This window comes from Bubalus bubalis, chromosome 6, assembly GCF_019923935.1.
Source record: "Bubalus bubalis isolate 160015118507 breed Murrah chromosome 6, NDDB_SH_1, whole genome shotgun sequence".
Classification (NCBI taxonomy): Eukaryota; Metazoa; Chordata; class Mammalia; order Artiodactyla; family Bovidae; genus Bubalus; species Bubalus bubalis.
In genome coordinates, this window is record NC_059162.1 from 79,696,001 (window position 1) to 79,723,080 (window position 27,080).

Here is a 27,080-nt window from a genome sequence, read left to right on the forward strand (position 1 = left end):
CCAAAGTACTGGAGTTTCAGCTTTAGCATCATTCCTTCCCCACATTTCATAGTTATAGAAATTATGTGCCTATCCCCACTTTAAAAAGTAAGGACAATGCACAATTTCAACAGCTATCCTTTTTGTAAAAAAGCATGAGCAGCCAACCTTGCTCCAAGTCATTTTTGACCTTGTAGAAATAAGTAGAAAAATCATAAATGAAGAAAACTATAGAGGAAAAAAATTTTAAGATTAAAATATTCTAGATATGGTTCATATTCTCATTCTCTATGACACTGGGGAAGCAATTTAAGTATTTTAATTTTGCTCCTTCATCCATTAACATAAACTCCTTCTAGCAAGTCCTCAATAAATATTTGCCATGTAAATGAATGACTGAACTTATTGATGCATATATAGTTACTCAACACTCACTATTCCTCAAATACTCCATATTCTTCTACCTTTCCAGTCAGCTCCTATGCAGAATGTCTTCCTCAGCTCCTTCTCACCAACACTTCAGAGTGGGCACTATGGTCCCTCCTCAGAAAAGCCTTCATCAACCCCCTTAACTTACTTTGTGCCCATATTCTTTACCTTATACTTTGTTATAGATACACAGATGTCTGTCCACAGTGATGTAAAGGAGAAACTTGTGGGTCAAGCTGTTTCTTTTTCAAGTTTGAGTAGGGCTTTGCCAAAAGTGTTGACATAAAACAGGCTCATCACATCTCCTACTTTGGTTATAGCTATTGGATGAGAGGTACACTGGTAACACCTATTAAGCCAACGGGATCCTCTCCTTCTGAAACTTAGGATTTGGGGTTCAGAGACAGACGATCAGCAAAGACTGAATGCTTGAATCAGCAACAGGTACATTGGGAACTCTGGGGAAGCCATACACACAGAGAAGACAAGAAATCTGATCTACAGAGAGAACAAAGGAAAAGCAAAGGCACAAAAGGAAGCAAAACAAGAACCATGAGGCACTAGACAGAGTGGCTGCCAGGAATCTCTCAGCTCTGGAGTTCCAGGCACAAATGAAGCAGGGCTCCACTCTGACCCTGGGACTTTATAACAACTCCCTTCCCTTTGGTTTTAATTATTTGCAACCAAAGATAATTCAGCAAGACATGGAGCCTTCACTAAAGACTCTAATAATGATTTTTCCTCCTTCCCTTTATCACCTACTTCTTCCTCTGAAAATATTCTTTCCAACTTGATCTGAAACGTTCAAAGTCTACCCATCCTTCAAGACCAGCCCTAAGTACAACCTAACCACAGAGAAGTCTGTCTCTGCCTTCTCTTAAGCCCCTCCTAGAGCACAACAGTGCTTGGCACATGCTCATCACAGTGATGCCTGTACTTGCCTTATCCTCCCTTTAAGTCACTTCCTCTCTCCAGGTCTCAGTGTCCTCACTCTTAAAAGGAGTGGACTAGATGAGCTTAGTGGTTGTCAAACTGAATTCTATTCAGTCCCAGGTTCTTCAGTTACGCACAAGAAACCAGTTCTGGGAAGGACAGGCAAGTGGTCCCAAGGAAGCAGTGTGCCAGCCCCCCCATCCTTACTTGGACCAGAGTTGCTCTGTTCTCATGTATTTCATACAGTAGGATTCTGAGTAAGGCTTTATTGAAAAAGGAACATAGTGCTAATTTGAAAAGCCTAAACAAGATAACCCATGCTGCTGCTGTTGCTGCTGCTGCTGCTAAGTCGCTTCAGTCGTGTCTGACTCTGTGTGACCCCATAGACGACAGCCAACCAGGCTCTCCAGTCCCTGGGATTCTCCAGGCAAGAACACTGGAGTGGGTTGCCATTTCCTTCTCCAATGCATGAAAGTGAAAAGTGAAAGTGAAGTCACTCAGTCGTGTCCGACCCTTAGCGACCCCATGGACTGCAGCCCACCAGGCTCCTCTGTCCATGGGATTTTCCAGGCAAGAGTACTGGTGTGGGGTGCCATTGCCTTCTCCGAAGATAACCCATAGGGCTCCAAAATTCCAATGATAGTGAAAGAAAAATAAAATGTTATTGAGTGAGACACTGTTCTAAACATCCTATGTTTGTCAACATTTTGATCATCACAATAGTCCTGTGAGGTAGATATTACTAACTCCATCCAAAAATGATGACCAGAGTCACATAAATCACAAGTGGCAGAGGCAGGATTTGAGCCCAGAATACAATCCAGATCCAGACCCAAGTTCTAAACCACTATACTGTCTTCTATGCTCCCCCAGCACAGACACTGTGACTTCTGTTCCTTTCTCTCTTTGATTTCACACCAGTTACTTGGCTGGTAGTCATTTAATAGTGTTTGATGAATGAATAAATGCTTGAATGAACAAAGGAAGTCTCTCGTGGATTCCATGGAAATTGAGACACAAACTTGAGCTTTCTAGGACTTCAGCTGCCTCTAGGTAATGTGTATGTGTGTGTTAAGTAACTCAGTCATGTCTCTCTTTGTGACCTCATGGACCATAGCCCACCAGGCTCCTCTGTCCATTGGATTCTCCAGGCAAGAATACTCGAGCGTATTGCCATTCCCTTCTCCAGGAGATCTTCCTAACCCAGGGATTGAACCCGAGTCTCCTACATTGCGGGCAGATTCTTTACCATCTGAGGCAACAGGGACGCCTTCCAGGTAATAACCCTAGCCAAAGAGAACCATTTTATAACTTAGGCCTTTCCCACTACATCTTCCTGAAAAGCAAAGGACCTTTTTGCAGCCAAGAAGAAATTCCTTTCAGGTACAGCTTCATCTGTAGCCTAGCACTGACCAGTTTGATGAATCCATGAATGCATACCTCACCACATTCACTAACTTTAACTCATAAACAAATATATTCATCCCATTAATATCAGAGCTTCTCAGCCTTCAAATTATTGATATTTTGGGTCAGATAATTCTTCATTGTGTAGAGCTGTCTGGTGCATTGTAAGATGTTTAGCAGTATCCTGGCCTCTATCCACTTGATGCCAGGAACAACCCCTCCCCCAACACTGCGACACCAAAAATGTCTCCAAACATTGCCAAGTGTCAGGGGCAGGGGCAGTGGGACACAGAGTCACAGGGAACCAGCTTTACATGCACTAGCTTCGATAGCAACACAGAAAAAAAATAAACAAAAATAAGCATTGACTAATCATGATTAGAACTTAAATAGTAGATTCCTTTCATCCTTGGAAAATTCCTGAGTTTCATCCTTCACCCTGAAAATTCTCCTTAAACTAGGCTTTCCTGAGCACCAGATAATGTATCAAGCCTGCTGATAGCCTCGTCCGAGAGTTCTGCTAATAACCCCACATATTTATAAGTACTACATGCTAACCACACATTGTCCTTTAAAAAAAAATGCTCAGAACATTGTAAAATGAAAAAACTCAAGATAATAAAACATTCCCAACACAGACTCACTTAGCTTAAACCTCTTAACGTAGCCAACACTTAGCAAGAATCTACTATCAGGTGCGAATGCACTAGGCACTGTTATCTACCGTATGCCATTTGGCTTTCCTAACAATTGGATGAGAAAAGTACTGTCCAAAGTCCCAAAGATAGTCAGTGATTTCAGAACTTGACTCTAGAACATCCACTAGCTCCAACACCAGGGCTCTCTCCACTGATGCACTGCCGTATCTACAAGAAAACTAGAAGCCACAGTTGATGGAGAGCCAAGAAGGTAACCTGTCATTCATATTTTCACATAAGAGACAAAAGGGCAAATTCAAAAATGCTAACAATGGCCATCCATGGAAAATAAATTTACCAGCTATTCTCTGTGTGTGTCTGTTTGTGTGCATGCACTTTTCTGCATTTTCTAAACTGTTTTGCCCTAAATATGTATTATCTGGGCTTCCCTGGTAGCTCAGCTGGTAAAGAATCCGCCCACAATGAAGGAGACCCTGGTTCAATTCCTGGGTCAGGAGGATCCCCTGGAGAAAGGATAGGCTACCCACTCCAGTATTCTTGGGCTTCCCTGGTGGCTCAGACAGTAAAGAATCCTCCTGCAAAGGGGAGACCTGGGTTTGACCCCTGGATTGGGAAGATCCCTTGGAGTAGGGCATGGCAACCCACTCCAGTATTCTGGCCTGGAGAATCCCATAGGAGGAGGAGGAGAATCCCATAGGACAGAGGAGCCTGGCAAGCTACAGTCCATTGGGTCAGAAAAGAATGAGACATGGCTGAACGACTAAGCACAGCGCAGCACAGAATGTATTACCTATGAAATAAAATAGTAATCACATCCCATTTCAAAAACCAAAAATAACTTATGGAAGTATCAAGATGCAATGCTAGTTTTAAACAAACAATTATCACTATTTCTCATTTATGAGATTGCCAAAAATTAAGATGTTTGATAATACTTAGACTTGACAAGGATGTGGGGAAAAAGAAATCTTACACATTGTCAGTAGAAATCTAAGTTAGTACAAGGTTCTTAGAAAGCACTCTGGCAAGATCTACCATAATGTGAAATGAATATGCTCTTTCTGCTGGCATTGCCATTTCAAAGAATTTATCCCATAAGTATACCACAGGTACACAAAAATATATGTTCAAAGATATTTACTACCTATCACTTGAGGACCTTGCACAGTGGAATTCAAAGCAGTCATTACAGAAAATGAGTTACATCTCTAAGTACGAATGTAGAAAGTTATCCAAGATATAGTATTAAGTAAAAATCAAGTTTCATAACAGCAGGAATAGAAGGATTCCAGAATATACAGGTGTACATTGTATATGAATGTGTGTATATATGTGTGTGGGTATGTAGGAATCTGCATGTGTCTATGTGGTTGTATATAAACTTGCATATGCTTGAATCTTCTGTAAGTATATGCAGGAAATTATTAAATATTCATTATACCTGGAAAGTAAGACTACAAGATAAAGAAAATGGAGTTTTGTTTTCATTTTTCTACCACTCTCTGAATTGCTTTAAATTTTCTTTTCACAACATACATTACTGCTATACACAAGAACTGGGGCTTTTATTTTGGTTTGGTTTTGGTTTTTAAGAGACAAGAAGCACAGCTCTCATGCAAAGGCTTGAAAACAAAGCAACATATGAAATAGAACTGTCTTCTGTTACGACTGCAAATGCTCACAAAACAAGACAGTGTGAAAGCCTGCCAGGTTCTGTGTGCCAGTGAGAGGCATAATGGAGACAGTTCTCTCCTGGCACACTGAGAGACAAAGCCAGCCTCCCACCGTGGGAGGGGATTTAATGGCTGGATTTTAAGACCAAAAATTAAAATGAAATCCTGCTATATACTTTTTTGAGGCAACCTAAGCCAATTTCCCTAACAGCTAAAATCCAATTTTTCCTCTTTTCTCCCTCCAGCTTGTCTCCAGCCTGTCTAGGATGTAAAGTAGCTGATACATCTTGGCCCTCACAGCCCTCCCCCGCTTTGCAATCTCGGTCACACTCCGATATGTCAGAAGACCTGGACCCTGCTGCTGGCTTGGCTGTGTATCATTTCACTGAACTTAGCAGAGCTCCTCATCTCTAAAACATTTTATAAACGCCACCTACTCCAGTGGATAATTATGAACATAAATTATAAATATATTATAAAAATAAATATGAGAGGGTATTTTTTTAAAACATGTGGTCAACACTAGGATGCTGTGAACATGTCACTTGAACCTGGAAAAGAAAAAAAGGCTGGCTATTAATGTTGAACAGATAGTTACTGACCTCACCTATGGTGAATAAGCTGGGCTTACAATCTGGAATACCTATGAAGCCACCTCAAATTCTTTCTCAACACCAGCAGACAAACAGTTTCTCAGAAACACAACTTAGACTTCCTTCGTTGTCACTCCCTCCTGGCTCCCTAAGTACCAGTCACACCACTACTCCTCTCTGCAGAGCTTTCTCCCCCTTCCACATCTTTTGCATTTGCTGTATGCTGTACTAAAAGCTCTTTATCCAGCTGTCCATTTTTTTTTTTTTTTTTTTTTTGGTTATGTCACGCGGCATGTGGGATCTCAGTTCCCCACCCACGGACTGAATCTGCATTCCCCTATGTTGGAAATAGAGGGTCTTAACCACTAGACTGCCAGGGAAGTCCCAGTTCTTCTTCTTATTTTTTTCTGCTTGCATCTGTTTTTTCAGGTGTCAGCTCAAATGTCATCTCCTCAGAAAGGCATTCCTGGTCATGCCCTGTAAGACAGGCCTCCACCACTCGAAGTTCTCTCTTCCCACTCCGGTCCTTCCATGGCATTTGACACACCATATAATCCTTTCTCTTTGCTTACTGGATGGTGGTATGTCTTCTGCAATATAATATAAGTTTATAAGTGTCGAGGTCTTAGCTGTCTCATCCTATGCCTAGAATAGTGCCAGCACATAGCAGGCAGTCTGGAGACACTGGTGAAGTGAATAAATGAAGGGTTATTCACAACATGGTGCTTTCATCTACATGCCACTGTGCCTGTGAAACAGGCAGGGTCAGTATGACTTTTCTCACTTGGATTACCTGCCCAAGGTCACAGCTTGTAAATGGCAGAGCCAGAGCATAAATCTGGGGTTTCTGCGTCATGACTCCCTAATACCCCCACTGCTCAACAGCACTGACAAATTGAACTTGGAAATTATGAAAACAGAGCAATTTATCTAGGCTTCAGCATCAGGGGAAGGGAAGAGAAAGATCTGCTTTCCTGGCAGGCTGAAGTAGGAGAGAGAGGGAGGGGGAAATGGCAAGGCATGATCTTGTACTCCCTCACTGCGAATTAGTAAGTAAAATTCTTTCCTTCATCTGAATGAAATAAAGTTACCTTTGGGATGGAGGCTTTTGAAACCTCTCATCACCAAGTCACAGCATGGAATACTTTGCTAATTGAAACAGCAAGTGAAATTTTAGGTAGGTCAGATGCATTTACCCAAACTGGCAAGTGACACCACTGTTCACACCTATTGGACAACATGCAGCAGGCTGGATCTAAGTCACACACACACACACACACACACACACCCAAAACTACAGTCATCCACACACTTCCTATGGCATGTCTCCCGACCATGCTGACTCACTGACTGGGAAGAAGGAAGGAGATCCAGACAGAAAAGGGCAAAGGAGAGAGAATGGAACAGAAGAGTAGTAGAGGCAAAGGAGGAAAGAGGGAGCTGAAGAAGTTGAAGATGGAAGGAAAGGAGAAAGAGAAAGGAAGAAGCAAAAAGAGGGAAGGAGGACTGCAGAGGAGGAGAGAGGAGGAGAAACGGGGGTTTCTGTGCTGCGAGAACTCGTGCTGCAATGCTCAAGTGGCCCAGTGCTGGTACACGGCAGGCCTGGAGAACTACTAGGGTCAGGTTTTTTTCAGGTCCTTGTCTATTTCCATAGAGACCAAGAGTTCCTGCTGCAGTAACATCTTCCAAGCTTCTCTGGTATTTGAACTTTCTTCCTGGGCCTCCATCACACAGCAATGAACCAGAGTCGAGGGCTCTGCCGGTGAGAGGGGCATAAGGGCAGGCTGGCTACCCTACACCATCCTGGCCTCCAGCCTGGGTCCTGGACTCCGCCCAGAGGCATAGAGCTACAGTTCTAGCATTTTCAATGAGTACCTTACTCCTCCCCCAGGTAAACACAGGTTCTGCTCCTGCCTCCTGTCCTCTCCCCTCCACAGCACTCCCCTGGAGATCTGCAGAGCCCAATGGGCAGCCTACCAAAATGCTGAGAGCCTGGTGAAAGCTTGTGCCAAGCTGACAGTAGATTAAGCCCTTCCACAAGTGTACCCATGGGGCATCTACAGCAGAGAAAACCAGTTGATCGTATTTGCCACTTTTGCCCAAGACCAGAAGTACTACCTCCTCCCCTCCTGCCATCCAAGCTAATCATCTCTAGCATTCCTGTGCCTCCAACCCCACATCTCATCAGCTGTCCATTCTTTTTCTTTTTTTTAAATTTGGCTGCATCAGGTCTTAGTTACAGCAGGTGGGATCTTTCACTCCAGCACATGGACTTACCTAGTTGTGGCACTCAGGCTTAGCTACTCCATGGCATGTGGGATTTAGATCCCCAACCAGGGATCAAACCTGAGTCCCTTGCATTGCAAGGCAAATTCTTAACCACAGGGACCATCAGGAAAGTCCCTGTCCATTTTTCTGTGTAATACTTTTGGGAGTGGCCTCTTCCTTCCAGTCTCATTGGCACTGTCCTGACTTGGGCCTTGGTTATTTCTCAGGTCATCAACTAAACTGCCCTGTAACTGTTCTCCCGGTCCTCCAGCTGTATGCTCCCTCTCAGTGCACCCCCTCCCTCCTTATAAATCAGGAATTCCTGGAGCCTAGGAACCAGTGCTTTCAACCAGCACTCCAGGAACATCTGATGCAGCCAGGACACAGGTAGGAACCATGTACACAGCTGCAAATTCTCCCAGCTTCCACACATTACACTCCTCTCTGGAGCTGCAGGAGACTCTGTGGGCCCTTTGCCTTCCTGCACCCACTCCTCCATTTTTAAAAAAGTTTATGTATTTTTTAACCGCACTGATACCAAGATGAACTGCTTACTTACATACTCATTTATTGTATGCTAGGTTTTTAAAAGAAATTGAAATCAAGATATTTTTACGGGCCTTCAAATTATTGTAGTCTCCAGGCACAATGCCTGTTGGATAAGTCAGGCTTGCCTCAACCAGATTCCCAAATCTTCAGCACCCTCTCACAGCCTACAGAGTAAAGTCCAACCTCGTCAGCAGGCTCACTTGGAACTCTCTTCCAGCACCATCCACTAGAGCATCTTCCACCCACTTGGGCTTCAGCTTCCAGGTCTAAATGCAGGTCTCTCAACACACCGTGCACGATGATACCACTGTGTCTTGGCCCTCAGCTCCAACCAATTTTCCTTTCCTTCTCCACCTGCTGACTTCAGGCTCAAACATCACTTTCCACTGTGGCCTTTCTTAGTCCTCCTGGCTCAAATTATGGCTCCTTCTTCTGCACCCCCTTCACACTTTCTCCATCTCTTATTAGACCACCTATACGCCTGGTTCCAACATGCACATCTTTCACAGCATATTTGTAAAATCATGAAAGGACTAACAACATATGCCAAACAAACTTGCAAGCCACCAGGTAGAGTACTCTAGTTGTAACATGCCAACAGTCATTTTCCACAAATGCCAACCCAACACTACACAGAAGATACTGGGTCATCTGATTGCTTCCACGGTGGGGTTATCTGCATTGTTAACAGCTCATACAGTTGAACTTTAATATCTATCCCCAGCACCTAAAATATTATGCTTTGATGCATTAATGAAATAAGAAGATATCTGGATCTAGACTATAGCCTGTGACATGTCAGGTAAAGTAATTAAAGGTAATAGAGACTGCCAGATCTCTTAACATGTCGTGAAATTTCCTAATTCCTTTGACTGTGAGGGACTAATTCTCATACACTGAGCTGCTCTGTTGAAAGCTTCCAAGTAGATTTTAAGAGAAATTATTTAATATACACTAAGTGTAATTTAGTTTTTTCCTGAGTTACAAGTTTTGCCAACAAGAAAATGCACGATCTGAACTACAGGATCCTTCAAGTTACCTCAAAAGTATAGATTCTTTCCAAAAGGAGTTCAAGATGATGAATACAGGTTATAAAAAGCAGTAAGCCACCATAAAGTTTGTCTATAACTATTAACACACATGGCCAAAGGTGCTACCAAAAACGTGTTTAACACTAAACCTGAAAATGACAAATATTCAAACCTTGAGATACTGATGAAGAAACATGTAGGTCTACAGAAAAAAGTTGTCTAGTGTTAGTCTATTTTTTAAAATTATATATGTTTAATGTTTCTGTTTTTCTGCTGAAAAAGCTACCTTGAGGAATCATACAATAAATTATATTTTTTGGTCAAGAAAGCAGTCTTTTGTAAAGCTATTAATCTCCACATTAGAAAATTCTTGGGAGTCTGAGAAATGTATTAATCATCTTTCTCCCTGGTCTGATTTCCTTGTATATGAAAAATGCTCATTATTGAATTGGTCTAGCTTTTTGCCAACAGTTTAATTTTTTTTCAAGTCTGGCCTCATTTCTGTGAAAATCTAGCTGTTTGCTTATTTTTAGGTTTAGATGGGCATATTTCATTATAAATGCCCTTTTTAAAAATTCAGATCCGTTCATGCTTTCAGTCATTCAAAGAATATCTATCAAGCTCCTAATAAATGCCAAGCAGTGACAAGAGTACAAAGGTGAATAAGACACAGGCTTGTTCTGAACTTTACTTAATGTCTAGAGGGACAGACAGACTAGGCAACATATCACAATTCAATGTGATGAGAGCTATGACAGGGATGTGCAAGCCACTGAAGGAGCATGGAGATTGCTTCAACTCATGTAGCCTATCAGTTCAGTTTACTCGATCAATCGTATCTGACTCATTGCGACCCCATGGACTGCAGCATGCCAGTCTTCCCTGTCCATCACCAACTCCCGAAGCTTGCTCAAACTCATGTCCATCGACTCAGTGATGCCATCCAACCATTGCATTCTCCATCATCCCCTTTTCCTCTGCCTTTAATCTTTCCCAGCATCAGCATCTTTTCTAATGAGTCAGTTTTTTGCAACAGGTGGCCAAAGTATTGGAACTTCAGCTTCAGCATCAGTCCTTCCAATGTATATTCAGGACTGATTTCCTCTAGGATTGACTGCTTTGATCTCCTTGTAGTCCAAGGGACTCTCAAGAGTCTTTTCCAACACCACAGTTCAAAGGCATCAGTTCTTCGGTGCTCAGCTTTCTTTATGGTCCAACTCTCACATCCATATATGACTATTGGAAAAACCACAGCTTTGACTAGATGAACCATTGTTGGCAAAGTAATGTCTCTGTTTTTTAATATGCTATCTAGGTTTGTTTTCTACCAAGGAGTAAGGGTCTTTTAATTTCATGGCTGCAGTCACCATCTGCAGTGATTTTGGAGCCCAAGAAAATAAAGTCTGTCACTGTTTTCATTGTTTCCCCACCTATTTGTCATGAAGTGATGGAACTGGAAGCCATGATCTTCATTTTTTGAATCTTGAGTTAAGCCAGCTTTTTCACTCTCCTCTTTTACCTTCTTCAAGAGGTTCTTTAGTTTCTCTTCACTTTCTGCCATAAGGGTGGTGTCATCTGCATATCTGAGATTATTGATATTTCTCCCAGCAATCTTGATTCCAGCTTGTGCTTCATCCAGCCCAGCATTTCATATGATGTACTTTGCATATAAGTTAAATAAGCAGGGTGACAATATACACCCTTAGGCAGTACATCAACTGCCTTGATGTACTTCTTTCCCAATTTGGAACCATACAGCCTATAGGGTTTTAAAATATGAAAGCCATGTCTTGAAGAATGAGTAGAAGATAAAATGGAAAAATAGATATCTAGATGGCTATGGGATAAGCTAGCCAAAGCTGAGTGAACAGTATATGCAGAAACAGAGATGGAGATGGGAGGCAGGGGACCTACCAGTAGAGAAAGGAAACAAAGTTCTACTGGGATGGCCTTCTGACGTACTACAATGGGCTTCTGATGTCCAGTTGAGCACACTCTGGACCTAATTCCCAGAGCAGTAAAGACTCATCTCCATTGACAAGATTTTGCTGTTCAGTCACTCAGTTGTGGCCAACTCTTTCGACCCCATGGACTGCAGCATGCCAGGCTTCCCTGTCCTTCACCATCTCCCGTATTTGCTCAAACTCATGTCCATCAAGTTGGTGATGCCATCCAACCATCTCGTCCTCTGTTGCTCCCTTCTCCTCCTGCCCTCAATCCTTCCCAGCATCAGAGTCTTTTCCAATGAGTTGGCTCTTTGCATCAGGTGGCCAAAGTATTGGGGCTTCAACTGACAAGATATTGTTCCGTAAATTTATGAAGCTCCACCAATTACACTCTTTTTCAGTGTTATATCAGGATTTAATAACCCTTCTCCAATACTCCTTTTGCTCTATCTCCTTTGTTTCCAGCACTTAAAAATTCCTTATATTTAATACAAAAGGAGACATTTGTCTTGTTTTACGAGGTTCAATGTGAAAAAAAATACACTCATTTCAGCTCTCTCAGATACTTTTATTCCTTCTTACCTCAGGAAAAGAAGCAGATAGAAACATTTACTAATAAATTCTTCATTTCCAGTCTTATAGGCATTCCTCTATGGAATTTTACACAATATACTATGAGGAGAGCTTGTGTAACCTCAGGTAACTTGCTTAAGCTCTCTGTGCCTCAGTTTAACCAACTATAAGAGGAAAATAGCTATCATCCACCTTAAAGAATTCATATGAGCGTTAAACAAGATGGCATATGCACAATGCTTAGCACAATGCCTGGATTATAATCGCTAAATTGTAGCTATTTTATCATTAAGAGTTATTAAACAATTGTGTATAAAGTATATGGTTACAACTTTGAATTTGTATTACAAATTATTATTATAATTTTAATCTTATATATGCACACATGGTGGTGGTGATTTAGTTGCTAAGTCATGTCTGATTCTTGTGACCCCCTGGACTGTACCCACCAGGCTTCCCTGTCCATGGGATTTCCCAAATAAGAATAACGAAGTAGGTTGCCATCTCCTTCTCCAATATGCATACATATATACACACAATATATATTTATTTACATAAACTTTCAATAGGGATTATCTCTGGAGCAAGGGCCTATCCAAGACGGGGAGATGGTACATTTCTATATTTTTCATTTTGTTCCTTAATGAAATCTTTTATGCTTTTTTAGTCAAGGGCATGGAAAACTTTTATAATAAAAACTCATGAAAAAAAAAATCTTTGGAAGGAGATTGGATTTATTTGGAAATGTAGAAGGCAGAAAGGCTGAGTTTTGCCTAGATAAGAGAAAGGACTCTGTACCAAGGAGAACAGTCCAAAGGTACTGCCTCAGGAGGCAGTGAATGCTTCCTCACAGAAAGCGTACATCATAGGCTACATGGATTCCCCCTCTAAGTCTATGAAACATAGCAGTCTCTAAGCATTTGAAATTTGACACAGATGCATCGTTAAATGGTTATCCAGAGTCACTCAAACTTTAGCCACAACTAAATAAGTTGGATGAATCAATTGTGGCTTCAACCTTCAAAACCCTTAAATGGGCAGGTATTCCTAAGTAAGTACTATCAGTACCTATATGTTGATGATATTTCAGTAATGAATTACAAAGTTATCCAAGTAAATATTTCATAAAGTTAAAGCCAGATTCAAATTGTGAATCCTGGGTTTGCTGCTGCTGCTGCTAAGTCGCTTCAGTCGTGTCCGACTCTGTGTGATCCCATAGATGGCAGCCCACCAGGCTCCCCCGTCCCTGGGGTTCTCCAGGCAAGAACACTGGAGTGGGTTGCCATTTCCTTCTCCAATGCATGAAAGTGAAAAGTGAAAGTGAAGTCGCTCAGTCGTGTCCCACTCTTAGCGACCCCATGGACTGCAGCCTACCAGGCTCCTCTGTCCATGGGATTTTTCAGGCAAGAGTACTGGAGTGGGGTGCCATTGCCTTCTCCGGAATCCTGGGTTTAAACACTACCTAAAACAGTATTTGTTGAAAGTAACTTCTATTTTCAAGTCAGATTCATATAAAGCAAGAAAACATTTTAGCATTCTTCATCATCCTTATACTTCATTAAATCATTGTAGCAGTTCTCATTATCCTTATACTTTCAAATCCCATTAAAATCTGGATTTTAATTGGTCTGTTTTATGACTTATCATTATGAATTTTTTAAGTAAAGCCTAATGTTGGAACATTTTTGTGGATTCTACTTTCCATGGAAGGTAAAATACACATAAGAGAAATATGGAGTTTCTGAGATAATGAGTTGGGATAGCTGCAATGCCATTTGGGATATGAGAGGATGACCTTCGAATGACAATCTTCTAGAGAATAATTTAAATGAAGAGAAAGTGAGCCAGGACAGACAGAGAGCTCTGCAGAACAAACCCAGCAAGGAGACTGCTCTGGAATCTACCTGGAGTCTGTTAACTTAGAAAGTCATTACACTTCTCTGAACATCTATCGGTCTTTCATCTAAGAACAGAGGGGAAAATCAAAGTAGACAAGATTGCTTCCATTTCAACAATGATAGTATGCCTACATAGAAAGACAGCTTGGTTCAATGGGGAAACACTTAGACCTTAGAGTCAGAAGACGTGAATCTAGCTGTCACTAACTTGCTATTTTACCTTGAGCAAGTCTCCTGCCATCTGTAAGAGTATTTCCTCATCTCATAAATTGGAAGGGCACAGATAGTAAAAAGAAGAAAAACTGCAAAAGTATTCTTACGTTGTTTCAAGTCTCAGACTTAAGCTCTATGGTCAGAACTCTATGAGGATTCTCCTTTTGTAAATGGAGAACAAGTTTAAAGCATTTCTATATTTTCCATCTAGTAACAATAGTGCAGAGGTTTGATCCCAAGTCTCTAGACATGGACACATGCTGCTTACCCTATCTAACAGAATTCTGGGGAAATAAAATAAGTATACAAGTATTCTATTATAAATAACTATAAACGTGTAAGGCATTATTAAGACTAAGCTTTACATTCTCTAAGGGATCTTGACATATTTTTTTTCATTCTTAAACATTTTCATTAAAGCAAAAGCCCCATGAACCACCTATCCTATTCAGCATGTCAGTACAATCAGTTGAATAAATGGGCAAACTATTGCTAGTTTAGAAGTGATCCATAAGTTTAATTAAATACCTTAAACAAATGGACATATTTATACTGCACAAGGCCACTCTTCGAAAATCTTAGATGCTAGAACTATAATTAGATAAACAGGTATAGTTTCCCTGGTAAATGAAACTTCCTACCCACTACAGGAAAACTCATTCTCAGAGACCAATCCCTCACCAAACAGCATTCTCCTGAAATGAATGCTAAAACAAAGCCAATATTCTCCTAGCCTAAAGTGGGTGGGTGGAGACCTAGCAACCTCTTCATATAGTGCTAGTTTGATCAAGTTGAACAATCAACTCCTAGCAATAGCACTTTAGAAATTACAGTATTCTTAATAAAAATGGTTTTTCATTACAATAATTTATCAAAGCAATTCATTATTTTTCTCTAAAGATATTAAAAAATCTGATTTCATAATGATAGGGGGAAAAAATCCTCAAAAATCCAGAATTTAGCAGAATTTACTAACGGTGTCCAAGTTACTGCCCCTATGGTAGGATGGCGCCCTAGAGATCAGAGGGGTCTCATTTACTACTGCATTCCATACAGTGCATTCCATACAGCTTCCCTGGTGGCCCAGGCGGAAAAGCATCTGTCTACAATGTGGGAGACCTGGGTTCGTACCCTGGGTCGGGATCCCCTGGAGAAGGAAATGGCGATCCATTCCAGTACTATTGCCTGGAAAATCCCATGGACAGAGGAGCCTGGTAGACTACAGTCCATGGGGTCCCAAAGAGTCCAACACGACTGAGCAACTTCACTTTCACTTTCCTTTTCCCTACAGTGCTTACTTAGCACAGTGCCTAGCACATATACAACCAGGCTCAGAAAATACATGTAGAATTTATTCTAGAAGGTAATATATTTTAAAAAACAAATTCCAATTTTAAAATGAAAATCTCTATAAAAATTAAATTACTTGGAATTTCATATTTCATTTCCTTGAAGTGAGGCTCCTCTGTACACATCTGGAAATGTTCATTTTCATTGCATTTATCTGTTATATGTGCATTATGTTCCAAAAGAATTATAGTAGCATCATTTAGAGTGTGAATCTTTTTTTAAGATTTAAAAGAGACTACATCCTGTCAAAAGATAGTTTGTACCTTGATATAACACAGATTTGGAAAAACATAAATCAAATAATCATGTAAAACATCATACCAAAGCCCTTGAAACCATCAGTCCCTTAGGGATAATTTTAGCTTTAGTTTAAAACTGTCATGAGACAACATCCCATCAATACCTTATTTAACGTCAATAAGAACTTATATGGATAAAATTAGTTCTCAGCCTGGACACTTGAACACCTGTGGACAATATTTCATCACACTATTAGGATGAATAAAATAGAAAATGGTAGCCCAAGAAGAGTCATTACACAACTAAAAGAAAAGAAGCTTTTTTTTTTTTTTTTTTTGCAAAGTGCTGGAATTAAATTCAGTTTGGTTTCATTACCTCCCAAACAACTCAACACAAATCTTTCCTCCCAGAGTTCTCAGTTGTCCAGTATTTAAGTTACCAATATAGAACAAACCAAAGAGCACCTCAATTATACATTATCTTTACGTACACAGTCGTCCTATTTTGGCTCCTTGAAAAGGTAAGCAAACCACTATAATGACATTCCAGGTCAAATGTGGATATATTAAATAACTGTTCTACTATGGAAATCGCTAAAAGAGCATCTCCAAGAGAAAATCCAACTTGCTAAAACGCTTTCTAAAAGACGGCTGCAAGCCCAGATGCAAAGTTTAGAGATATTTCCATTTTCTTTACATGTAGAGGTTCATGAAATATTAATACACTCACTGCAAAAGTATAAAGATAAACAAGATCAAAGCCAACAACAGATGAAAACATTTTCATTGTGCAAAACGGCTCTAGATCCCAGGTAAAATTTGCTCAAGAAAGGTAACAGCATTAACCTTGGCACACAGCAGAGTGGAGAAGAGGCAGAGCTTTACAGAATTGTAAATAAGATCAGCACTGCAAGAATAATAATTGGAATAAATACCTTCGGCAGGCTGCAAAAGCAATCAGCACACTCGGCCCTTCCCCTCTCCCCCTCATCCAGCTGGGGAGTGAAAGCCGCTGCCACTCCCCGCCTTCTTCCCAACCGCTCCTCGCGCCACCCCCTCCCCAATCCTGTCCACCCTTACCCTCCCCTTTCCCCTTCTCTCCCCGCCCCCCAGCTGGTGTATCCAGCAGCCTAGAGAGATTAAGAGGCGCTCGCTACGGTCACCGGGCCTCCGGACTGATCTAACGTTTCCTAGCTCCCTTGACTAGAGAAATTAGAGACGCGACACCCTAGTGGTATTAGGTGCCTTCGCCTTCATCCTGTCCTCTCCCAAGCCCGGACTGGGTTGAGAGCTAGTGAACCGGGCCGCAACTGGAGGACCCTGCAGAGTTCAGCGGGGCGCTGCCCTCCCGCGGCGCTACCTGAGCTGTCCATGGTGCTGGCGCGGTCCTGAGGTTGCCGGGCGGGACTCCGCGCCGCTGCCGCCCCGGCGTTCACTCTCTGTTTGCCGCCTCCCCCGCCGCTCCCCGCGCTTAGGTCCCCGTTACTGTCCACCAGCTGCAAGGATTCATAACCATCGTTGCTGGTCTTTTTCCGGTAGCTTCCGAGAAGGCTCATGAGCAAGCTCAGAGAAGGGGGGGGGGGGGATCAACCTGAGGAGACCAGGGGGGTGGGGGGCGGGTGGAAGGTGGAAAGAGCTAAAGGAGGAATTTTTTTTTTAAAGGGGGAAAAAAAAAAATCAAGTGCCCCACATGACGCAAATAGGAGGGAAACGGGAAGCGGCCGGCGGAGAGGAGCTTTGCGGGGCCCGGTGAAGCCACCGCCCTGGGCAGAGCGCGGCTCTGGGCGCCGGGCGCGAGGGCGCAGGGGAGGAGGGACGCGGGCGGGCAGGCGGGTGCGCGCGTCCCTGGTGCAGCCGCGGTGGAGCCGCCGGCCCTGCCGAGCTCCCGACCCGGGCCAGCCACCCTCTGTCTGGGGAGTGCCCGGAAGCAGTCCTATAGGTGTCGCCGCGTCGCCCCGCGCCGCGCGGCAGGGCAACTCCAAGCGCGGCTGGCCTGCGGGGAGGAAAGGAAAGAGAGAGTAAGGGAGGGGAGATTCTCGGGGAGGGGGCTGTTGAAGGCGGAAAATGGGGCGGGGTGGGAGGGGGAGGGGACTACTACGACTAGAGAGAAGGGTGTTTTCGCGCACGTGAGGTGAAGAAGAAAGGGGCTGGGTGTCTCTGCCTGGTTAGCTTTGGGGACGAGAGGTTCTCTTGGTAAGATCCAGACACGCCCATTTTGTATAACTTAACCTATATTTGCTGGAAGATTCGGCGAGTCAAAGCCACCCCAACAGTTGCCCTACGGGAGGACTGACTTTAACTCAACTGAACAGAAAAAGAACGCATGTTATGCCAGGATAGAAAGAAACAGCAGTATTTTGCACATTTCCCGGAATGGGTAAAATCCCTAAGTGAGACAGCAAAGACCTGGCTATTTTAACGCTAGGAGGCAGTTACAGCCTATTCCACCTAAGGAGGAGATGTGACTGTTTAGTAACTCTTTGTTGAATGAAAATATTGGCGGGGTGAGGCGGAGAGGGGACAAGGTTCAATCAGGTGCAGTTTCAGTTCTGACATCATTTACCTTGGGACCTAGAGCTAAGGAGTCTGCACCACTCAGCTATCGTGAGGGGATGGTGGGAAGAAAGCTAGACAAGGATTTTCTTCCTAGTCTATAGCCCCTCCCCCTTTTTTCTCTCATAATGCGGAACACAAAGGGTAGTCACTAATTAATCAGAGGAGAATTTATCAAGAAGCTAATGAAACCTAAGAATAAGGACTCATTTTTTGGAGAAGCCCCTTTCAAGACTAATGCACCTAATTTTATATCCGTGATTTTGTTTTTTTATTCTTAAACAGGGCCTCAACATTATATATTTCAGGTCTTATGAAACCAGGGCTTAACTCTGTTACAAAGTCTCAAAATGCAATTACCAAATGCTCACTTTCACCTGGAATAAGATTGCAGAAGTATCCCCTTCATTCTCATCAGTTTAGGTGAAGACCAGGTGAAAATCTTGGCTTAAAATTGTTTTTCCCTATTAAGATTTGGGATTACTGAGGTGTCTTCAAGTCATCTGATGGACTTTCATCACCAAAACAACAAGAAAAAAGTTCATGCGTGTAAAACTTGTTTAACCCCATACACAAACCTAAATTTGCCATCTCACTTTTCATGACTTTCTCTTGCTGTTATTAATTTGATATCTTTAAGAATACAAAGTCAAACTGTAGCATCTAAGAGACTTCAGTCTAAATTATTGGGATCCAAGGAGTTTCCTGGGAGCTCTAGCTCTACACGTCTACATAAAATAAATTAACTGGATTGAAACAAATTTTCCTCTTCAGGGATTACTCAAATGCAAATTCTTGTAGGAAGGGGATAAATCAGTAAAAGCCAAGAGTGTTTGCTGTCTTCTAGACCCTTCCAGTCCCTCTGGGAAAAGGTGGATTATCGGCCAGTTGCTTTCCTAACTGCATTATCTGATGAACATGTGTTCTTACCCAAATCACAAATCACAGTTAATGCTCATTTACAGGATCAAACAATTTGAGTGGTGGCAGTTAAAACTGTAATAAAATTTAAACACAAGTTTTATACTTTCAATTTTCCCAATCTGTCAGTTTGACATTATTTTAGATACTTGACTAGTACTCCCTAAAGTCTAGGAAGCAAATCTTTTCCAATAACATTTTAGATCATCTTTTTCTGCACCCTTCCTCATCTTTTAATTTATTACTGACCCACAGGGAGAGGAAAATACTTAATATCTGTCATATGCCTTGACAAATTCTGGATTTATACCCTGGATTAAGAGAATTTAGAAAATACCATTTTGAAAAGTGAGAATTATTATTTTCCAAAAAAAGCACTCAGTTATTTTTACTCAACTTTTCAAAGTTGCAGATATACTGCTGGAATAAATTATAAACACATGCCTTGTATTTTGTGATATCTATTTAATCACTTTGTAAATTTAAAGAAAAACATGAATGGAATACAGGGGGCATTTTATTTTTATATTTACACTTAATTTAACATAATTACAACCAATCAGAATAGTTATTAATAAATAACCCTACAAAATTCAGAATATAAAGAACATAAAAGGCAGGAAAATACAGTAACTAGATTAATTTACAACAGCCTAAAAGTTAGTTTAGTAGGGCTTAAATTAGAGTATACACAAATTTCATCACTAAAATTTTCTTTACTATCCTAAAGATCAAATTCACAGAGTTCACAAATGCATAAAGATACCACTTTTGTATTCTATAAGATAAAGCATAATAAAACTACCATCGTTATACAGTTGAATTAAGAATTAAATTAGTACCTAACACATATAGAGAAAGTTCTTAACAAATGTTCTCTATTTTTACTCTTAGTGATATGGCTTGGGCACAACTCTATCCTTAGTGCTAATAGTCTAACTTCCTCTCATGACAGGAGCTCAGTAACGGCTAAGTATTATTTTCTCCAGGACTATACTCATGGAAACTTGTCTATGTGATTTTGAATGCAGGCTTGGGCTTAAGGAATAAAGGTGGTACTGGTAAAATCCAAGGTGAACATTTACAATCAAAGTCTGTTTTTCCAAGATGATTGTTTCATAATTTATTTTATCTCAAGAATATCACACTATTCACAATAGCCAAAACATGGAAACAACCTAAATGCCCATCAACAGATGAGTGGATAAAGATGTAGTACATACATACAATGGAGTATTACTCAGCCATAAGAAAATAACAAAACAATGCCATTTGCAGCAACATAGGTGCAATTAAAGATTATTATACTGAGTCAGAAAGGAAAAACAAATACTATATGACATCACTTGCATGTACAATCTAAAATATGGCACAAATGCACCTATCTACCAAACAAACAGATCACAGAAGCAGAGAACAGACAGGCATGGGGGAGGGAGAGGGATGACTGGGAGTTGGGGTTGGCAACTGCATACTGTGACATTTAGAATGGATAAACTACAAGGTCCTAATGTATACCAGAGGGAACTAGATTCAATATCACGTGATGTCATAATGGAAAAGAATATAAAAAAGAATGCTCATATATAAATAATTGAGTCACTTTGCTGTACAGCAGAGACTGGCATAACACTGTAAATCAACTATACTTCAATAAAAAATACATTTAAAAAAGAAAAAAAGAACATCATATCCTATACGGGGCAGAGCCAAAGGATTAGATGCCCTCTTTGGGAGAGAGTTCTCTTCACCTTTTCTGTTGCTGACTTCAGTCAGTTTTATTAACTTGATGAAGATTATCTACACTGAGGAATGTTTGAGAAACAGACTCTATTCTCCATCATCCCCTTCATCCCCCAAATGCTCTCTTAACACAGCAGATGTCACACAACTTTTGTGTGATACAACCTATCTGGGATTATGATCTATACCAAGAACTAGAAAATCTGTTTCCAGGAACTAGAAAACATTGCTTATGACTGAGATTCTAGCACCATATTTCCCAGGACTGAATCCCAGTTCCATAGACTGTTAGCTCTACAAGCTTGTGCAAGTTACTTACTCTCTCTGCCTCACTTTTCTCATCTATAAATAGTGAATAGTGAAAATAGAATAATAGTGTAATCATAACAAAATTGTAGTGAGAAATAAATAGTACATAACACATAGTAAGAGCTTAGCAAATACCATTATCAGTCACTTTTTTCAAAAACATAATTTCCTATCTGTAAATTAAGTTAAAATAGGTCTTGCATACTTAAGAGATTGATTGTAATTATGATTTATGATACTATAAAAGCATTATGTATAATGTGAAGTGATTATTCTGCCTTGAGTGTTTAGATAATTTAATGCATGTCTATCCTGTTAGATTTTGGACTCCTTAAACACAAACATCCATATTTTGCTCATGTCTGTACCCTCATGACACCAAAGAGAATCTCATACTCATTAGATATTAAGTACCTGCTGAATTTTAAAACTAGTGAATAAATAAAAATGTATTATTATCACCTAGCCTAGTGATTTTTTAAACTACATATTGTGGCCTGCTAGTGGACTATAAAATAAACAGCAATTCATGACTATTATTTTCATAAAAATGCAGTAAGTTGGAAAATACCAGTTTTTACCACATGGTAAGATGTTATTTTTTTTGAAATATTGTTTTGGGCTTATAGCGCAAAACCTCCAGTATTGAGACTGGTGAATTCCCAGCTGTGACTGTCCTACACACTGTAACATCTGAATTCACCTGAATAATCAGATAACAAAGAATTCTAGCTAACCAAACTGTATCTGAGGGCAGAGCTTCTGCCTTCTGTTAAAGATGTATTATGATTTGGTTTCTGAAAAAAAACTTCTTCAGTATTCAACTAGCATAAATCAATGAACAGCACTAAAACTTTCTTTGGCAGCATGCCTCAGCTACATGACTCTATCTTCCTAGTGAATATGGCCTACAGATACAAACAGTGCAAGGCATTCAAGCTGGGGACCAGGAGGCCACATTTAGCCCCAGATATTTTGTTTGTCCTGTCGTTTAAAAAAAAAATTCAGCTTAGATGCCTTTACAAAAGATACACAGGCTCCAGCTGGAGTGCAGCTGTTGACCACCACTTCCCAGTGTATGATCCCCAGCCTGCCCAACTCTTCCCCACTGACAGCCCTGCGGACAGACATATTTGAGACCTGTCATGTAGCAGCACACCTGGAAGATTAACATTAAGAGGGATGCTAAGGTCACATCTTCAAGCCACAGTCCAGAATAAAAACCAACAGATTGGGAATTCTCTTCCAACTCTGTAACTATCTGACTCTGTAATGAATCGATAGCATCACCAACTCAATGGACGCGAATTTGAGAAAACTCCGGGAGATAGTGGAGGACAGAGGAACCTGGCATGCTGCATCCATGGGGTCACAGAATCAGACACGACTTAGGGACTGAACAACAACAAATTATGAGTCAGAAGAGAGGCCTTGGTTGCTTCTCCTTCTCTCAGCAGTACAATGAAGGTGCTGAATTACAAGATTCTCTCTAGTTCTTAAATGTTCCTATTTTTCTCAACACTTAGGTCGTCATTTCTTCTTTCTCCTCCAAATGAAGCCCAGAGGGAAAAACCATGGCCACTGAAATGTTCCAGTTGCCAAGTCCCATTTAATTAAGGTTTTACCATAGAATGCATCCATAAATAGTGGCAGCTGTCAGGAGCTACACTTAGAGCAATACGCAAGAGAAAAGACGAAGTATGCTGGGGAAAAAAGTATGCTGAGAAGAAAATCTCAGTTATCCCCGTGAAATTCTTCAGGAATGAGGTGGTCTGTTCTTGGTGCTTGGTGGAGTGCTGGAGTTCCTAGAAAATACAACAGTTTTTCCAGGAAGGCCATATTTTTAAAGATAACTCAATATCCTAAGGCCTGTGCCTCCTTGAAGCTCTAGTCTAGTCCTAATAAAAATAACTGCCATTGATTACTTGTGCTGCTATGCTGTGCTCAGTCACTCAGTTGTGACTGACTCTTTTGTACTGCAGCCCACCAGGCTCCTCAGTCCAAGGGATTTTCCAGGCAAGAATCCTGAGTGGGTTGCCATCTTCTCCTCCAGGGGGTCTTCCCAACCCAGGAATCTAACCTGCATTTCCTTTGTCTCTTCTGTCTCCTGCACTGGCAGGCAGATTTATTACCATTGAGCCACCAGGAAGCTCCACTGATTACTTACCATTTGCTATTATCTAACCCACCTTAACTCTCACCTTCCCAACATCCCTGCAAAGGTGTTATCCTTATTTTCAGGCAAGCCTGGCAATGGTAAATAACTTGCCAAAACTCACACAGCCAGCTACTGATTGAGATTAAAATTCATCAAGAAGAATCATGCTTTGGCCCCTGTTCTAGTCACAGCTGACTCATTGGAAAAGTCCCTGATGCTGGGAAAGATTGAGGGCAGGAGAAGAGGGCATCAGTGGATGAGATGTCTGGATGGCATCACTGATGCAATGGACATGAACTTGGGCAAATTTGGGGAGATGGTGAGGGACAGAGAGGCCTGACATGCTGCAGTCCATGGGTTCACAAAGAGTCGGACATGACTGGGCAACTGAACAACAACAACCAGTCAGAAGAGGTAATTTTAGAGGTCAAAGTGAAAGCTGGAAGACATTTAGGTCATTCCTTGGCTCTGACCTGCCTTACAAAGTGTGGTTAGTGAAAATGGTTTGGGTACCTTATCGAAACCTGCTGCTAAGTCACTTCAGTCGTGTCCGACTCTGTGCGACCCCGTAGACGGCAGCCCACTAGGCTTCCCCGTCCCTGGGATTCTCCAGGCAAGAACACTGGAGTGGGTTGCCATTTCCTTCTCCAATGCATGAAAGTGAAAAGTGAAAGTGAAGTCGCTCAGTCGTGTCTGACCCTCAGCGACCCCATGGACTGCAGCCCCCCAAAGCTCCTCCATCCATGGGATTTTCCAGGCAAGAGCACTGGAGTGGGGTGCCATTGCCTTCTCTGCAATGAAACCTGAAAGGTTTTAATTAATGTGTCTTCACAACAAGCAAGCTTGTTTTGTAACCATCTGAGTTAGAAGACTTTTTATGTTGTGTTCCTGAAAATTGATATGTGGCTATTGTTTGGCCTAGTTTTAAACCACTAGAAGGAAAAAAAAAAAAAAAAAAAAAACGCTTTGTTTTCATTAAAAGCAAGCTCCATGCTTTAAAAGAAGCTTGACTTTCACTGTGTTCACACATGTGTATGTGTATATGTATATGTGTTTGCAGATTAAAGAGACATCACATATGGTTGAAAACCACTAGCTTTGGGAGAAAAAAAAATACAACCTATGTTTGAGTCCTAGACTTGCCACAAGTTTTCCTCAGTCTCATAGCCATATTCCCTTTCTATGAAGTGGACCATTCACCCTTTCTCACAGGAAAAAAATAAAATAAAATGAAATAGGGCACATAAAAGCACACAATAAACACAAAAGCCCTACTTATCAAATCTATGAAATCATCCAGCTTAAGTTGCAGCATTAAAATACATTTATCACTGGTGAAGTATGACACACAATATACTATCAATTTAGAGTGCTTCAAGGTTTTATAAATGTTTATGTATTTTTAAACAGTTTTAGAATTGATGAAACAAATACTATTATTTGACTATAAGTTAGCCTGAGAATACTATTTGTCAATTTATAATTGAGCAACTCTGGTAGGTAAAGGCAATATTTGCCATGTTTTGCCAGGTCTAGCACAGCGCCTACCAAGCAGTACATGCTTAATAAGTATTTGCTAACTGAATGAAAGAAAATGCAAAAAATTGTTTGGGAGGCCATCTTTAACTTACAGGAAAATTCACCAAAGGTTCTCCTTTAGTAAGCTCACTGAAAATATAGTTCCACTTGCTAACATTCAACTTACCCTTGACTTTGCAAGGACATGGTCATGGTATAATAATGTTACACATTCATTACCATTTCAAGAGTAATTCATGGAAGCACCAGCCCCTTTTATCTGTCACTTTACAAGCTGGAAAACTTTAGCTTCCTGGACAGACCCTGACAGACTACCACGAGCTGGCCCTGTGATCAGTTACTCTCATTCTTGGGAAAAACAGACTGAAAAATTCTGTGTGGTAAAGAGTTCCCCCAAAGTCAGGTGAAAATCTACACTGAAGTAAACCAGTGAACCAGTGAAGTTGCTCAGTCGTGTCTGACTCTTCGCGATCCCTGTAGCCTACCAGGCTCCTCCGTCCATGGGATTTGCCAGGCAAGAATACTGGAATGGGTTGCCATTTCCTTCTCCAGGGGATCTTCCCAACCCAGGGATTGAACCCAGGTCTCCTGCATTGCAGGCAGATGCTTTACCATCTGAACCACCAGGGAAGCTACACTGAAGTAAAAGTTTCCCTAAATCCTAGATATCCCCATATTTGACTCTGAGCTCCTTATATATGATTTTTTGCTCAAGATCATTGAAATATGGAGGCTTATTCTTTGTAATCCCATTGTGCCTAAAGGCTGTTGGCCCTAGAGTATGTGGCAAATCCTCTGTGGTGGTGAAGCAGAAGGCAGTGACCACAGAAGATGCAGGTAAAGCCCATTCTCAGGGTGCTGAATCTCCAGGCAGAATCTCCTGGGCACCCAACCACTGCTGCCCACTTGACCAAATCTACCTGGAGGAAACGAACTAGCATTTTCTAAGCTCTAAATTAAGTGCCTGGGTTTTTTCATTTATTTACCCATTTAAATGTGAAAGGTCTTTTGATAAGAATTACCATGTCCATTTAATACCCAAGGAGACCAGAGCTCTGAAATGCAGCTGAGTAAGAGCCAAGCAGTGATTGTGAGTCATCCTCAATATTCATTATCCTCTTCTATGCTAACAGAACCCTTGAGCTTCAGCTGGGCACAGGGTTACAGTTTTATAAAGAATATATTTCTCAGTCTTCTTTCATGTCCTGGGCCTGCCACATGCAAGGTTTCTATAATCTACTAGGTATGTACATGGGACTAAGTAAAAGCCATTATAATATAGGCAGAAATGATGTGTGTAATTTCTGGTATTTATCCTTAAAAAGGAAGATTGATGGTATGCCCTTCTTCCATTCCTTTTCCCGTTCTTCTGGTTGGAATATGGCGTTCCAGTAGGTATCTTGGACTATGAAGTGACCTTGAGGATGGAAGACTTTCACAGGGAAACAACAGGATAGAAGGACTGTGATCCCCAGAGAACCATGGCAGCCTGGAGCGATTTTCTCTAGACCTCTTCAAGGTGAGAAAGAAACTATTAAAAGTCATTGATTTTTTCTTTTCTGTTACATTCATCCAAACCTAATCCTCACTGGGATACCAACTACAACCTAACCACTGGATTTCAATTTTTATTTATCATAACATTTACTGGGAATTACATAAAATCTCTATGATCACGGACAAATCATATAACTTCTTTATGCCTCAATTCCTAGTCTGTAAAATAGTGGCACTGAACTAACAGGATAGCTATTAAAATTCTATGATATAAAAAACACACAGAGCTTGATACAGCGCCTAGCATATAGAGTTCAATGAACATAGTTATCTATTTTATTTTTTGTCATTGTCCTTCAAGTGATAATTTCGCTGAGTCTATTATGCTGTTGTTGCTGTTCAGTTGCTAAGTCATGTCCAGCTCTTTGCAACCCCATGAACTGCAGCACTCCAGGCTTCCCTGTCTTTCACTATCACCTGGAGTTTGCTGTAAGTCATGTCCACTGAGTCGGTGATGCCATCCAGCCATCTCATCCTCTGTCACCCCCTTCTCCTCCTGCCCTCAATCCTTCCCAGTATCAGGGTCTTTTTCAATGAGTCAGCTCTTCACATCAGGTGGC

General features: G+C 41.2%; 1 protein-coding gene across 4 annotated transcripts in view; it reads right to left on the reverse strand.

The window, feature by feature from the left end:
• DNAJC6 (DnaJ heat shock protein family (Hsp40) member C6) overlaps window positions 1-27,080 on the reverse strand; it is a 175,660-nt gene that overhangs the window by 96,371 nt on the left and 52,209 nt on the right. The window contains exon 1 of one of the 4 annotated variants that reach the window (XM_006058914.4): window positions 17,101-17,325. The exons of the other annotated variants lie outside the window; for them this stretch is intronic. Coding sequence (XP_006058976.2) covers window positions 17,101-17,296 — 196 coding nt within the window. The 5' untranslated portion in view covers window positions 17,297-17,325. Of the gene's footprint in view, window positions 1-17,100; window positions 17,326-27,080 lie in introns of those variants that run through there. 4 annotated transcript variants of the gene reach the window in all.